Source organism: Atheta coriaria, unplaced genomic scaffold (assembly GCF_025399875.1).
Source record: "Atheta coriaria isolate IRGN ID8LTWV9N9 unplaced genomic scaffold, Caltech_Dcor_3.1 hic_scaffold_9_pilon, whole genome shotgun sequence".
Classification (NCBI taxonomy): domain Eukaryota; kingdom Metazoa; phylum Arthropoda; class Insecta; order Coleoptera; family Staphylinidae; genus Dalotia; species Dalotia coriaria.
Window position 1 is genome coordinate 6,091,122 of NW_027045451.1, and position 16,685 is coordinate 6,107,806.

At 37.3% G+C, this 16,685-nt stretch overlaps 1 protein-coding gene and 1 long non-coding RNA gene across 4 annotated transcripts in view; both read right to left on the reverse strand.

Annotated features, from left to right (window-relative positions):
* LOC135798807 (uncharacterized) overlaps nt 1-4,692 on the reverse strand; it is a 53,347-nt gene extending 48,655 nt beyond the window's left edge. For both annotated transcript variants that reach the window (XR_010549786.1, XR_010549785.1), the window contains exon 1: nt 4,575-4,692. This is a non-coding gene — a long non-coding RNA (uncharacterized lncRNA). The remainder of the gene's footprint in view (nt 1-4,574) is intronic.
* A 95-nt stretch (nt 4,693-4,787) lies between these two features.
* Nucleotides 4,788-16,685, reverse strand: part of LOC135798949 (zwei Ig domain protein zig-8-like) — a 78,061-nt gene continuing 66,163 nt past the window's right edge. The window contains exons 6-7 of one of the 2 annotated variants that reach the window (XM_065311946.1): nt 15,160-15,340; nt 4,788-7,303 (exon numbers count right to left, since the gene is read on the reverse strand). In XM_065311946.1, the coding sequence (XP_065168018.1) occupies nt 7,203-7,303; nt 15,160-15,340 (282 nt within the window). In that variant the 3' untranslated portion in view covers nt 4,788-7,202. The remainder of the gene's footprint in view (nt 7,304-15,159; nt 15,341-16,685) is intronic. The other variant, XM_065311947.1, reaches the window with a different exon arrangement.

Consider the following 16,685-nt stretch of genomic DNA (forward strand, 5'->3'; position numbering starts at 1 on the left):
TGGAATTTCAGCACTGCGCTCACTCTCTTAAAAGTGGGAACGCGCTGGCTTTTCGTTTTATCCATCGCACCTCATTATATGACCGGCGCCTCCACCCTAGGTCTCGACCGGCCTTACCGGCTCTACCAACACTCGATAAAGTTTTCTCCTCGGCGTTTCTTTTACGTCATAATATCAAGTGAAAAACGGACTCAACTCCACAGACTCTTTTTTTTATGTGCGAAGAAAATAAAAGGACTCAGAACACAAGAAGTGAGAAAAAATGCAAAGCATTTTGAACAAAAGAAAAATAAAGTAGTTGAATGATATGAAAATGGTAATTAAGTTAATGTCTGCGATACCGTGCATTCGCATTGGGGGCGGCTGTTTACGTGTTCACCTGGCACAGTGGCGTTAGCATAAAGCTTTCGAAATAAAGCGCGAATAAAACTTTGCTGACTGACGCGGCGTGCGCGCCGCTGAAACTTACTGAAAAGTAGATAACGTCTTGCTTTCCGAAACCGCCCCCAGGTCTTACAACTGCTACAATCAGTACAAAAAGCATACAATTACCAGGCACGTACCATACTAAGCAAAACAAACGTTCACCTTTAATTTGTATCGCATTTACACAGTACTGAAATTATTCGAACAGCAGTGATATTATTTTGTGTACAAGATTAAGGGATGGTTCTGTTTGCAAGTTGTAGATTGTAAGTTGTGTTGGCAGTGCAAAGTTGTGCACATAACAAACAGGTCCTGCGGGGGTTTTTAATTATCGGTGGGCGCAGACGTGGAAAACGATCGGATAAGAAAATTATTGGCCGCGCCACATTTGCACGGAGCAGATGTAGGTGGAGAACCCGCCGTCGGAGACGAATAAGCGAGAGAAAACTTTATTACGATCCTGTCGGGAGCGATAATTTATAACGGACTTCGTGCGATAGCCTCCGACGTGTGGGGCAGCCGTGCAGAACAGAAATTCCACCTAAAAACTGGATGCAAGCTTGCGACAAGCAGTGTACAAGCTTAAAACAAACTCAGCGTCAATAAAAATAGAAATACTAGCTCAAAACTTCTAAATAAATAAAACCAAACTTGTTATTTCAAAAAATTTCACTGTCAAAATCAAGCCGTTGTCATTCAATAAAAAGAATGAAATATTTTTGGTAAAAACAAGTTTTATTGCTGTCCAGGTGACAAGGGGCTAACCTTTTTTACTTCTTCTCGTTTTTTATTGAATAGATAACCAAATTTTAGTTTTGAACTTAAAATATATAGTGCCTCAGGGATTACACCGATCAAAGCATTAAATTTATAGTAATGTGTTTAAATTTTAATATAATTAATTAATCTCTTTAATTTGGTTACACGTGTTTTGTGTGATGTTGTCATGTTAAATGGTTGATTGAATTGAATTTAGAAATTAATTGAAACGCAAATCCTTTACGCTCTTCATCGAGAATAAATAAATTCAGCCTCGGCTTTTATTTTCGATTTGCTTTGCGCACGCAGCGTTCACACGCACACGCCTCGTCTGTTCAATTAGCTGCAGGTCGTGGAACGCTAAAGGATAACGTCGAGAATTGCCGAAAATTAAATGGCGAATGATGAATTAAACGCAACGGCTAATTTATAACCTCCAGACTTGGTGAACATGCGAGCCAAAGCGAAAGGTAAAACCCAGACTTGAAACAAAAAAAAAGTACGGAGAATCCGACAGACGTAAAAATTTTATGAGCGCGAATAAAAAAATCTATTGAAAACCATAAATAGTAATGCGACTATTGCCCGAATGTATTTGTTTGAGATGTTTTTCGGCGTGTTGCGAAGAAAGAAAAAGTTTTTATGTTAAATCTGTGCAGGAATGTGACAGACCATGAATCCAATTGCAAACTTGCGGGTTGCGAGGCAGACGACAACTCGCATGCGTTTTTTATGAATACCCGATGTAAATGTGGTTGGGTTTACTGAAGGACCCGCGAGTGTCCAAGTTGAATGGGAGGAATGGCGCGCAATGCAAGGGGAATGAGTTTTACGTTTTCAGAGGGTTCCCTCGCGTGTGTCTCGGGTTTCCACGCGACGCGTGTGACGGGATGATGGGATTGGATTCGATATGAATGCGGTCGGCGTTTGATTGATGTTGGGATCGGCGGACGGTCGACAACTGGACGCTCGGACACTGTTGGCAGATGCTCGCACTCCAACGACACGGTTTATAACTCGATGTGAAATGTATACCAAGTGTTTTTAGAATTTTCTCAAGTAAATATCCTGACTAATACAAAAAATAGGTAGGTGAATTGTTTTTGTTTGTTTGTGACGTTTTCACGCATATACCGCTCAACCAATTTTGATAAATTTTGGTGGAGAGATGGTTTTGAACTTGGAAAAGCAAATAGGCTGCTTTTTGATGCAAAAATATAACTGAAAAAGTGAATAATTAAGCATAAAAGCTGATATGGAAATTAAATCCCAGTTATAGTTAAATAATTCAGATGGAGATGACGCATTATTAGTTTTTCACATTTTTTAAAATTAAAATTGACGGATTCAAAAAGCAAGAAAAGCGAAGTCGACGGCAAAAACTACTATTTTTCATAATATTGAATTATTTTCCAACATCCTGTTTTGTTGTTTTTCGGAAATTTTTGCTACGAATGTGGGACAGATTGGAGGCCGATTATAGTGACCCAATATTACATCAAAACGTTTGCCGGCGCACAGGGAGGGTGCTACGCGGCGGACGATGAAAGATATGCGGGAGTGATAAACTCAATGCTTTGTTCAGTGAGCTCGTGGGGGTTGACGTTGGTGGTGGTGGATTCGCGACGATAACGGAAATGTGCTGATATCGCTCTGCCTGAATCGTGGCGCGTACAATTTTCGACCTCGTTTTCTTGCGGCGTGCATTGAGAAGCTTGCCAATTTACCAATTTGTTGTTAGGTAAACAAGACGATTAATAATAACATTACATGTGAATATGAGCATAAAGTGGATGTGATGTCTTTGAACTCTATGGTCTGTAAAATTTTACGTCAAAATAATCGCGAAATTTCAAACTATTAAGAAAAACATGTCAAATATTTTGTAGAATATCAATTTTTGTAATAAAATACTCGAAAAACATACTCCAATGCAAATTGCTGACATAAAATGTGCCGAATGTTAGTTTCATATCAATAATGTTAGAAACGAGCCCGAAACGAGTCAGATCGAATGAAGCGTGAGCTCTCGAGCGGCAATGACTGGTTTTCCCAACCGAGAGTAGGATTCGCAGGAAACGAAGAAAACTACCACACCACTACATTTCATTTTACAGCAACCTCAACCGCTGGTTTGCAGTTTGCACAAACACAAATCCTATTACCTCTCCTCGTCCGCCTGCAGGGTAAATCCGACTCAAGGTATAAACCCGCATGTGAAGAACGAAGAGAATAAGAAGCAGCTAGAAGAGCTCGATCTCAAATCCTAACGAACACTAAGGGAAATTGCCTGTCATCAATATCTAATATCCCGTCAGCTATATTGAAACTAACTTTAATTGACACGCACACTCCCAGGGCGAATTTACTCACACAATTTCAACGCGCACTTCAAACCGACCGAAATGTGAATTCACGAATTCAAGTTGTGATATTTAAAGATCAATATAACACACTTTAAAATTTATGCTAATTGATTAATACGAATTTTTACTTTATGAGATTTACCAGTACAAATGCAGTAGTTTTAACGCAATGAATGTCAGATGATGTGACTGATTGTTGCCGTCGTGTGGGCAAAGTACAAATGTGGCGCTTAATGCGACGGTGAAATTCGAGTAACAGTGAGTAAATTTACAAAACGAATTTGTCTGATTGTCCGCAAAGCGTGGCGACGTGTTTTGCCCTCGTGTTTTGTTCCGTATACGTGGGGCACGAATTGTCGAATTGTGCGGGTGCAAGCGACGCCGTGTCAACAATCGGTGTCGGTGACGCATTGTTGCATTATTCGTGCATTATGCTTGACTTTCAGTTGCATTTCGGTACATCTCTGTGGAGTTGTGAACCTCGATGTATCTACTCAACATACAGCACATACAACAACAACAACACAACACGCGCTACAATACCTTTAACTGCAGCGCGGTGTGTATTGTGAACATTTACGATTCGCTCATGCAAAGTCATTTCTGATGTCAATTTGGTATATTATCATTAATCAACGTAGCTTATGTGAACAGCAAGTTCGCAGCAATTTATTGCGCAATGTGTAGTTTTGGTTGCATACAGACGATTATTACATAACAACCGGTTTGTTCAGAGATGATTATGAGGTTAATTTGAAAAGCCGGTGAATTTTGTATTTTAATTATTTATATAAAGAATGACAGTCTTATTTTATGCGTTCTAACTGTTAGCAATATTGAATATTGTAGTGTGCTGAATCAGTCAGCACGCACAGAATCTTATCAGCACCGAAAACCAGAACCACAGCTCAAAACAACAATGTCCTTCAAAGAAACACATTTTAAATGTGCCTAACACTGCACACAGCAGTGGCAACACCAGACATATAATACGCATAAAACAATATTAATATCGACACCTACCTTAAGCGTTCTTCACGTTCGCCATAACCATCTCTGCATTGGATCGGATTTCGGGCACATGTTGCACACCGCACAGCACATCACACGCGACATGAAACAATGAAACACAACGGACGCTGCAACGAATCGTGTGATATGCGCGCGTGCGTATACTTAACTCGCCTAAGACGTAAATATGGTTGCCTAGCATACAGAATAAAATAAAATAAAACATTGTTTGAAATATTTTATTTTCATTTACAATAATAATAATTATAATAATTAGTTAGTAATAATAACAGCATCAGTATATTTATAGTGTTCATGTATTTATATGAGTTCATTTCGTTTCGATTTGTTTATTTATGTTAAATTTAAGTAGGAGACAATCACATTTTGTTCAATGTATGTACCTTAATGTTATTAAATATATTCACAAATCGTTTCACAAAACTCCAAACCAAAAACTTTATTAAACTGTGTTGAAACACAAATTGTTTTTTGATTTTTACGTTATTTTATTATTAAAATCGTCCTCACACTCGCATTATTATGTTAATAGTTGTATCTTTGCACATTTTTCATTATTTAATGTTTTATGTAAACAATTAGTGTGGTTGTTTTCTATGTACAATCAGAGAATTTCCTCGTTTTAGTATGCGTCGCGTCAAAATTAATTACCTCGTTCAATTTGCTTTGATTAAAATTAATTGATTCAATCGAAATTCATTATACGCGCAGGAACGAATGCAAATCAAAACAAAATTTCGGTTTAGGTCTGAGTGGTTCGTGCTTTTTGCTAGTTGCTGTCATCGGGTGCGAAAGTAATTAATATTTTGCGATTGGCAAAATGTTATCCTTTCTTCTCTGGGTGGCGGCGAGCAAAAAGCAAAGAAGCACTTAATATTTTATTATCTTAACCTCCTTAAACGATATGCCGCGGACGCGCAAAGTGTACCGTCACGATGATGATAAAAACTTGGACAAAAGTGAGGCAAAAAGAATGAAATTAAAACACTTGATAAAAAATTAATGGACTATAAAGTGTAAGTAAAATTTTATAAAAATTGCAAAGTGAGCGAGTGAAAAATTGTTGAAAAAATTGAACATTTAATCTAGTTATACTCAAGAGAATATTTTTACCGTGTTAATTGATTTTCGCGCTTCAACCCTTTTCATTTTTACGCACAAAATAAATACGTAATTGAATTAACATTATTATTTTCCTATAAATTCTCGTTTTAAACAAAATTGATGAAAAATTCAAGCGTGTGACATTGTACAAACCGAAAAGTTAATTAAAACAAAATTAAATTAGAAAACTTTCGAGCCCTCCTCGAAAGTATAACAAATTACGCATGAACATACAGTGTGTGCGTACTGAAAGTTGAAACCTATTCAAAAATGCAAACATTTGCAAAACTCTGTTCTCTGCGAGCATTGAAATAAATATTCTAATTAAAATTTTTAATGAAGACGAGTTTGACGACTTTGACGAGGTGACACGTACTCGGTCATGAGTAATCATGAGCTTTTCATAGTTACCCCTTTACATTTCACATATTTTTTAACGCATGCTGCTCATTAATGCTTACATTTGCATGTTATTTGAATGGAATGAGTTTCGCATGTCTCGCATTACTCTGACTTTTCTAAATTCTCTGTTTCATTTCCATCATTTTGACGTTTCAGCGCGTGTTCGGATTACATATGTACAAAAAATACAGTGGTGTCACACTCACACATTCATTAGGTATTAAATTATTCACTTTATTCGGATTTAATTGGATACGATGTTGAAACAATCAATTTATTACGTTGCACTCTGTCTGCTTGCAGTTTATGAAAGTGTCGACTTACAATTCGCGCAAATTTTAGTATAAAATCATTTATTTTTGAGTTAATTTTATGTTTATTTATTCGCTTGTTGGTTTTTGTTTTATTTGCTCGTTGGGAGTGGTGACGACGCCATCTTGGCTGTCGAGGATTTTGTTTTCATTCGGTTGGTTGGCTGGTTGGCTGAGGATCTTTTTGGTATTTTTTTCCTGCAGCTTTCTCAAGGCTTGAATTTGTTCAGCGAGTGTTTCGTTGAGTACACACTGTTAGCACACGCACTGTTGCTGTTGCCGCCATTACCGCCGCAGAATGTTTCCGCGTGTTCGGAATGGAGATCTGGCAAATATTAACTCAACTCGACGTAATATGTATGAACTCGACTCGACGTTTTGGTCGTGCCAATCCGTTCAACACGTTTTCCTGGCGCAGTATTTTTCGTTTCTTTTCAGACATTTTTCGTATCTATTTTTTTACAGAGCTCCACAGTACCAAAACGTTTCCGAGATAGAAAATCCCTCCTTGCATTTGCATTTGTGGTTTAGTTTAGTTCCCAGTTTGGTTTTTACCAAGTTTAAACTTTGCTTTCATATAAAAATCGTTTTACACGTACAGCACTTTACTTTACCTCACAGTTTACGATTTGAGCTTACCGCCATGTTGTTTGATGTCAAGTTTTTAACATTCTTTAAAATTTTAATAACTTAAAAAGTTCACATGTAGATTTTGTCTTTGGGTAACATTTTATGCACATGCACTTTACTTCAAACTTCAACTTGCTTGCTTTATTACAATTATTTAGTAGTGTACGCCAAGTTACAGGCCTAGCACGACGACAAACACGCTTAGCAGACACGCCGTCAGAGGGTACTCCAGTCGCAGTTGGCCGCCATGTTGCATCGCAGCTGGATGTTCACCTAAAACACACAACACAAGTTTTAGAAGTCAGTTCTTGTGTGCATACAAGTGTAATGTATAGAAAATTAATAATATTATAATACTAAAGTAATAAAATATGCATCGCATGTTCGATATTAATATTCTTCGCCACTTCAAAGCTGCTACACTAACTAAACTTATTATTTACAAAATTTAGCAACTTTCATCATACATTTCCCCCGCGTTGAATTTTGTCCGAGATGCATCTTCAGGACGCCCGTCTCGACGCAAGTGATAAACTATCGGAAGTTGTTTGCGCGTCGCGCATAAACTTATTAGAAAATCTCGTCCGGCCACGTCTCATAAACTTCACTTTGCCTTGCTTCACTTCGCTTGACTATGCAGAAAGAAGCAAGCGACGCTTTGCATTATAAAATAATTTACTGGCGGGCATGTTTTACAATGCCAGTTATGTTGCAAAGTTGTAAACTATGATCAACGCAACAAGACGAAAGCAAAGGCAAAAGAAGACCCGGACATAAATTTAAATCGTAAGCTTAAAATCGATTTAACTAAAAATGTTCACATTTCAAAAAGTTTTGATATTCAGTGACACTTTTAATATTATTCTCGTGTTAGACATGTTTTCATATTTCTAGAGCATGTCGTTCATCCGTCGAACTTATTCCAGCAAAAAACTTTCCAACTCGCAGGCGACAAGAAATGTTTCAGCGCAAAACTATCCAAAACAACAGGGCAACAGCAGGGCTTTACAGGTCTCAACTAGCAGTCAGTCAGTCACAGCAGGAGCACAAGAAAACACGCAACACGAAGAAGCACTCTTCAACTACAACTACACCAACACGATATTAAATCGCAGTGTAAAAAATAACTTATAAATAAATATAAAATTCAATTGGTGTGTTGCAGACGGCCAGAACAACTATCTATCCTTGGCCGGCATGTTTTCCCAGCGCATATTTGCACTATAAAGTTAATAAATGCGGAATAATTAATGGCTTCTTGAATTAATTAATTCGTGCGTTCCTATAACCGTTTCCAGCGGCAATTAAGCGCCGCACGGTCTATTTATTAAACGCCCGCCGCACGTTCCGCTCGCTTCGGCTAGAAACCCTCGAGGGCAGGGAGCGCCCGGCGCATTCACCACGCCGACCGAAGAGCAAACCGAAATGCCAGGATAAATGAATGAGCCAGCATCGAATCATACACAATACCAAAACACCAACAAATTTAAATCTATCTATTGCGTAAGTTTCAAAAGAAACATTTTGAGGATTCCGAGTCTTTTCTTTGGAGTATTACGACTTGTTTATTTCGTCATGTCTGCCTCTTATTTTTCCCTTTTTTCGGCCGAAATGTTCACACGGATATTGGCGAAAATTACGTGATGGCTTACGTTTTTATCTATGGCAAATTGTTGGAAGTTGTTGTGGAAGTATTCTTCACGTTCGTGCTTTGTTAATATTCCGCACGGTTGCCGCAATTTGTAACTCGGTTTCCGCGCAGCCCTTTTCGCAGCCGTTGTCACATCGTTTAAACGCGTTATTGGTGTTATTGGCTCTCGGATAGATTTTTTTCTATCTACGCAAGAATAAATAAAATTTTATCGCTTTCACCACACGCAACCTATCCAGAAATACAAAAGTTATAATTTATTTTATTTAAAATATAAACCTGCTTTATTCTGTAGTAGTATTAAGATTTTCGGTTATTTAAAGCTTTAATAAAATGTTTGGCAAACACGATCTGCATGTTTGAAACACGTTTTTATGGTTTTTGAACGCTGTGCGTCGAATTTGTTTTTATTTTCGACATTTTATAGGTACTGTTTGCTTATATATATTTATTGTCGCCTGTTCGGCGTCGTCTAGCTGCGACTTGTCCTTTTCTGGCGCAATTTCGCACCGATGCGGAATTTAAATGTGATCGTCTTCAAACCTTCCAACATGCAGCCAAAACTTGGACACTATTGTTGGTTGTACCAGTAGCCAAAACCGAAAACTAAATTATTCGCGCCGCATCCGATCCATTCAAACTAGAGAATAGAAACGCTCTCAGCCAGACCAGCCAAAACGTACTTCCTCTTGCGAAATGGAGAAAAGAATTGAAGTTAAGACGCGACGCAACAAAAATGGTCATAAAAGTAAGAAATTTTAAAGAAAACAAAACAAAAAATATTACACATGGAGAGATGAAGAAAACAAGTTATACAAACAGAACGGAATTGCACAATTGTACAAATTGTGCGATCGACAACTGGTCATGACTTGCTGCTGGAGTTGTGCAACTTGTAAACTTGTAAACTCGACCGGAATCGTCCAACAGTTGTTAAGACAATTGTTTTGGTTCGCTTCGCAGGGTTTTTAGTCTTTTGGGGCCCCGCTGGATTTTCGTCTTTTGTTCCATCAAGTCGTCGAGGTCGACGAGGAGGAAGGACGGACGACATAAACCGTTAAAAGAATTATATTGTCTTGGATCTAGCGAGGACGTGACCCGAGGCAAATAATTGGAATGATCGAAAACGGCTTCAAGTCTTACAGTCAGACATCAGATAAAACTAAAAATATATAGATAAAAAGAAAAAGAAAAAATTTAAAGATTAAGATTGTTACTTGAATTTCTTGCCAGATTTACTCTTACAAGTCATCCATTTTCTAAGCGACATATTTCTTAATTAAGTCAAAGTTGTGGCTTCATTTCCGGCTTCAGTCGTAATTTGCGCGGAGGACGTGCCTTCAAAAATGGCTCGGATTTTTCTCAATTTTATTTGGGAACGTTTTCTACGCGAAGAAAGAAAGGAAGTCGTAGACGAAGAAAATTTACCTAAACGTGGTTGTGTGTTTGTGGTTAGGAGTAGAAAATTTAAGTTTAAGTTTGCGAGGAATACGAATTGGACTCCTCAGCTTGATTGAGAATATTCCAAGGGTAGCCGCCCCTAGGCTCACGCGCGCACCCCCCACGGCCTTGATGTATGCGCGCCGGCGACGCTAGAAGAGTTTAGAAGAGTTTTCCACGTTTATTGCACGACTTGGAGATATTCAGCCGTCAGGCTTCGAATTCTGAATGTGCCGGGATGCTCGGATGCTTGGATGTTGGACGTGAAATGCTGGATGCGGGCCTCCTCAACGCGGTCGCTTTTAAACGGGGTCGGGGGCGGCCGACCGACGCGACACTTCCATTATTCAACCCGCCTCCGTTCGCACCCGCATCAGGCGCGCGCCCGACATTCGACGAGCGTTCAGTTTTCTTTTCTCATTTTTCATCGTCACACCACCACCCCAAAAGCATCCTGCACCCTACAACGACAACATTGCGACCCGCATCTTCCGCTAGGAGATGGCTGCCACAATATGTACCTATTCGTACACCAACATTTAAATTATACAATGTGTTCGAATTTTTTTTTTCGCCAAAAATAAAAATAAAAGTTTTGCATATAAAATATAAAAAAAAATTGCCGCCACCCACAAATAGGAACTACCACTCTTCTGTCTTCCTCCACTTCCGCTTCGAGTAATATTCAAGTCAAAACGTGACATGCATACGATTATCGTATATTGAATATTTTGCTTTCATCGTAAACAAAAATAAATCAGATTTATTTTGCCACCAAAAATCAATTATTCACGCAAAAAAAGTTTATTTCCAAAGACAATTTTCTACATGTTCGAAATTTTGATGATGGCAGATTTAAGAAATGAGCGTCGCGAAGGAAATTCGAGCATAAACTCGGCCGTAAATCAGGATGACGTCGCGCGCCGTCGGATTTATAAACCTGTTATCAACGGTTATCACTCGGCGTGACGCTTTGACGCTGGAATTTATGACCGACTTCCCTCCAGACGTAGACCCCCAAATACCCAAGGACCTAAACCTGGGCAAAAACGTTAAGACCTTCAAAATTCTCACTTCACAACACAAAAAATAAACTAAAAAAAATGAATAAAAACCTCAAATTTCATAAAAATATGTATAATATTTTTTAGAGTCCTTTATATCACAAAAAACTAATAAATTTGTCTACGATACCATCATAAATCAAAGCATTGTATAAAATTTAAACACTCGTTATTTTATTTTGTTTCATTATGCATGAGACGCTTATGATATTACTGCTAATAAATATGTAACGTCATTAATTTTGCAACGTGTTTAATGTTTCGGTACAGTATATTCTGGTAAAGTTTATGCTCAAGATGAAAAATAAATTTCCTTCAGGCCGAGCCGGAATTTCTTAGAGCAAGGTTGAGAAAAGTTCCAACTTGTGTTTGCCGAGTGCTGCGAGCGTTAATTACGCTCATAAATGCTAATTATCGTCTTTGCTGGCTCGAAAATTAAAATTTGAAAACTGCACAGCGAATTTTTTTATTGAAAGCAGGAAGGCTGATATTTGCAACTAAGCAAGTAGCAAAGGCACCGAAAGTAACAGAACGCTGCTAATTACAAACATTAATTATTATTATCAAAGGTAGTGGTGCATGCTTTTACTTCTTTGATGGTGATATATTTTGTTAAATTTTCTTTTTGATCATTCTTGTTGCAGATCAACGAGAAATTGTGTAATACTGCCGTAATTAAATAAATAATTAATAATTTAGTTAATAATATTTTTTAATTGCATAACTTAATAAAAAATTATTTATTTCTTAATTATTATAGCAAAAAATGCATATAATACTTAATAAGACCTTTCCTGTTTAAATTATATCACTAACACAATAATTGATATTCTATAACCTCTTTTATCTCTTATTTTACTTTCTTCCAATTAAATTTTTGCGATAAAAAGTAGCCTATTAGCTTTTCCATACTCAAAAATATTTTTATACCAAAATTTATCAAAATTGGTTTTGTGGTTTTTGCTTGAAAGCGTCACAAACATACAAATTTCTATTCACATTTATAATATTGCTTTGTATGCAGCTTGTTTTCTTTTAATTTCCTAATAATGTTGGTATTATTTGTAAAAACAGTATGCTTGTAAATTCTAAGTGATAAAATACATTTTTTGTTATTACAGGAAATGAGCAAAAGTTGCAAAAAAAATAACAATTCAGTTTTATTTAAACGTTGTATTCGTGTCATGTCACGCTATCGCGTTTACCAACTAACCCCAACGACCGCACGCCGGTAAAACTCATGGGAATCAGTTTCATATTTCCAGCATGCTGAAAAAGTAATCCAACTAATAAGGAAATTACAGCAACCCACTTTTCCCATCAAGCCGTATCATGACATCAAACGCACTCTATCATTTTCTGTGTTTGCATGCTTTTCATGATTTGCCTCCCAGTTAAGTTGTTAATGTTCCCATTATTTCAAACAGTAGTACTCCGGTAGCACACATTCAGTTCGAGTATTTTTTGTACCATTTCTCTATAATTTCCGGTAATTGATTGACGTGTAATACAAAATTTTGAAAGTGAACAAAACCACAAAGTTATTATTATAGATATGGATTATGGTCGGTGAATTAACGACGTAATTGTTAAATTAATTAATAATTAGCGTATGTTCCGGTGTATTACATGCGGTGGTGAATAATAACCAAATAATTGGTTGCTTAATTATTGAATATGATTGAAATCATTGAATTTCTTGATAATTATGCACGCTGACAATGTTCACATATTAATTATGCACTGGGGGCATATTAGTGAAACTATTTATCATAAATATAAGCATTTTAATTCTAAAATTTTATTAAAATGCAAAAAATTATATTTTAATAATTTTTTGTGTATCAGTAAACTGTTTCTTCAAATAATGATCATAAATTCACATTAGCGCCATCTGTATTTAAATTACTTAAGTATAACTGCAGTTGATTTACCATGCCAACTTTAATTCCTTATTTTACAGCTATCAAATTATATTGCTTTGATAAAAATTAGTCTATGTTACTTTGTAAAGACAAAATTATCCCAATATCAATTTTTCTTCAAAATTTTTTTAGTACTTTTTACGTGAAAGCATTACAAACAAACAAAAGTCATATTTTCATTCATAATATTAATTTATCCTATTAAAGTTATACTTTATTTTAATAAAACATATTTTCTGAGATTCTTTAAGTTTTAATTTAGTGTTAAACCACATTCTATCAAAATTTATTCAATAGCTTAGACGTGGATAGCAAATAAACAGGTTTTCCTTCAAATTTGTGAAATTAGTAGCAGGAATAAAGTTTTATGTATGCTCCGGTAATTATTGACTTTGCTTATTAGTTACAAATACAAACTTTAACAAAATACTCAAATCATAGCAAAACATCAAACGAAGGCTTGTAAATGGAACGTAATATCAGTGCGCAGAGTTTGGGCATTCGGTCACGATGAATGGCTGATGGCCGATGTTGGCGGATAACGTCAGGTTTTGGCTGCGCTGCCATGCGGTCAAATGATAAATAATTCACTCGACGGCGGGCATACTGTCGGCGTCGCCTGGCTAGGTGTGTACTTTGTACCTCACTGTTTGTTCAAATACGAGTGCGATGTGCGAACGTTTGATGCTATTATTCGTAGTGTGACCTAGCGGGTTGTTCAACCGGTCAGTGTTTACTGTTCCCGGCCACAATGCGTTACTAACTGGATTTTCTCCATTATGTAAACAAACTACAAACAGTCAATCTGTTTATCTCAATATTAAAAAAAAAAACACCCATAAAAGTTAACACGATTTGTAGAAAAAGTTGTGAAAATTATATTTTTAGGTTATATTCTGCTTGATTGCTGAATTTTATGTTTCTTAATGGTTGTTAAATGTTTTTCTATTTTTAGACGTTTTTATGAAGCTGTTATACGTGTTTTACGTGTTTACGCGGTATTTAATTACACTCGAGTGACAAGTAGTTCTTGCGTCATGCTCGTCAACAACACGTCGAGTTTTACTACCCTCCACCCGAAACTCAGATGAAAAACGAGGAAATAATGATAAATATGCAAATTTAATTAGGCCAGCGCGATTAATTATCCATGCATTGAAATCCGTACGATTTACGATCACGAAACGCTCGGTCGGGCGCTAAATCATTCGTGCAAGGGTGTTTTTTTACACGTAATCCTTTGCAAAGCTCTTAGACGGGAAGCTGTGAGATGGACAGCGGACGATACGGATGCACAGCGTGAAATGACAAACAAAGTGCCACTTGTAAGTGTATCTTCTAAAAAAGGACAAAGGCGAAGGCTGAGAGATAGAATGGAACAAAGGACGACACATGAGAAATTAAGAAAGTTCCGGAAATGAGGAAAAATGAAGAAAATGACGAAAATTTTCTACCAGCAACGAGCAAATGAGCGCACGAGTAAACTCACTAGGGAAAATCTGCAATGGACTAGAGTCAAGAAGAATCTAATTAGGAAAAGATGCGAGTCTCAGAGGACTAGCAGGAAACCGGCAAAGAACTGAAACTATTCCGGAAAAGCTTCATGCACAAGCAAAAATAACAATTTTTACGGAGAAAAAATTGCTACCTAACTATTTTATAAACATAGAATAAGGCAATAGAAATATAATTCCATTAAAGTCTTTTGATGCAACAAGAGACAAAGGAATATTGAAATATATCAAGCAAAATATGAAAGCAAAGCGAAACCACATACAGAAAGCTCAAACATTTGTCAATGCCATGTGTGTGGTGTGTATTTACTCCATTTTACATTAAGCAAATTGCAATTTGCACAAAAGACACAAAACAACATTTTGTATAATGACAAGCAAACCGTTACAACATATTCGATTGACAAACGCATGTATGCATGTATGCCTATAGTTCACCTACATAACCTAAGTAGGTTACATGAGTTGCTTATCATTTGTAGTATTAATTTTATTGATTTATAAAGCTTTGATGTTTAAAGTAGATTGTACTCACCGTTGAGAACGTGCACAATAACACTCTTGGGATTAGCGTTCGAGGGGTTGCAGGTGTACTTGCCGCTGTCAGAGTCGCGCGCCCTCTGTACTAGAAGATAACTGACTGTGATGTCGCCCTTCTCCGTGATGACGCTCACGCCACCACGCGGCGAGTCGTAGTTGATTTCCTGCAAGACGAACTGAAATTAGTAAACTTAAAGAATCGAAAATTTAACAACACCAAATGGAGTTTATATAAATTTTGTTTCTTAGTAAGTACCTAAGTATAGTTAAGCAGAAAACTTTTAAGCTCTCAAGGTGTCTGCTGTATGCAAGGTGCTTTAATTAATCAGGATGGGATAAAAGATAAAGGATGCGCTGCATTAAAGCGCCCAAAGTGGGTTAGGAAACGCCCGTGTAGGTGAAAGCCCGTCGAAGGACTTTACGGTCCTCTCTATTAGTATAGGACTACTTCTGACACATCACATCAGAGTAAACTGACATCTCTTCGGTGAATTTTTGCATGCAGCCTCGTCCAGTACTTCTTCAAGCAAGCAAAGCAAGGATACTTCGTCGTCCTTAGTAGTAAAGAGCAAAGTAGCATGGAAGTAGAGTGAAATACATGATGAAGGTGAGTACTTCAGGAAGACTCATGAAAAGTCGAGAGCTTGGATATAATCGTAGGTTGGTTGAATGTTTGTAATTTGTCCCTTTTTGAGTATCAAGGTTGATAGAACTTCTTAACTTTTATCAAAAAGAAAAAGAACATACAGTGTGTTTAAAGTTTTTATATTTTTAGAAAGAAAAATTTAAATCACCCTGTATAAACTAGTTGGAGCCAAGATGGGTAATTACTAACCGAAAGTTTATTCTCTCCGGGAGACCCACCACCGTCACACGGTGACGGTTGGTAAACTCAGTCTCAATTTACGTTCCCGTCGGCCGCGCCACCTTCCCCAACCACCACACATACACTAAAAGGGTTGCGGGTGGTGTAGGCAAACGTTGGTCGTTCTTTCGTCTGGTCGCTGGATGCCAACTTTGAGCCAATCTTATGTTGGGAGCAAATTTCACTATCTTTAAGCCGTCACGATGGTACATCAACTTCCAAACCTTGCTACCTTTACGCATCTGTTTACTTACTTTCGTCTCAACTAAGGTTCGAACTCATAGTTAGTTAGGAGTAGACTGATTTTAAACTTTGAAAGTTTTCTTTTCTTGCTACTGACGTTGAAGAGATGCCAAAGGACAAAAACTGACTCTGCGCTGAGTGAAGGCAATGTTTTCTTAATGTGTTTGTTCGACGTTGGAGCATTTTGTGCCATTCAAATCCTAGGTAACTAACGCTTAATGAATGTGCGGAGAGTAATCTTGTGCTGAAAAGTACCTAGTGCAAATTGAAGAAGAAGTGAAGAACTGTGAACGAGCGAACGAGTGAACTTGACGATGACGCGCTTTGCGTTCAATTTCTTCAGGCGAAACGAGTTCGCCTACGTTTTTTCCGCTTTCAAGACATTTCAAGACTAACTCAAGTTTTCGCTTTCC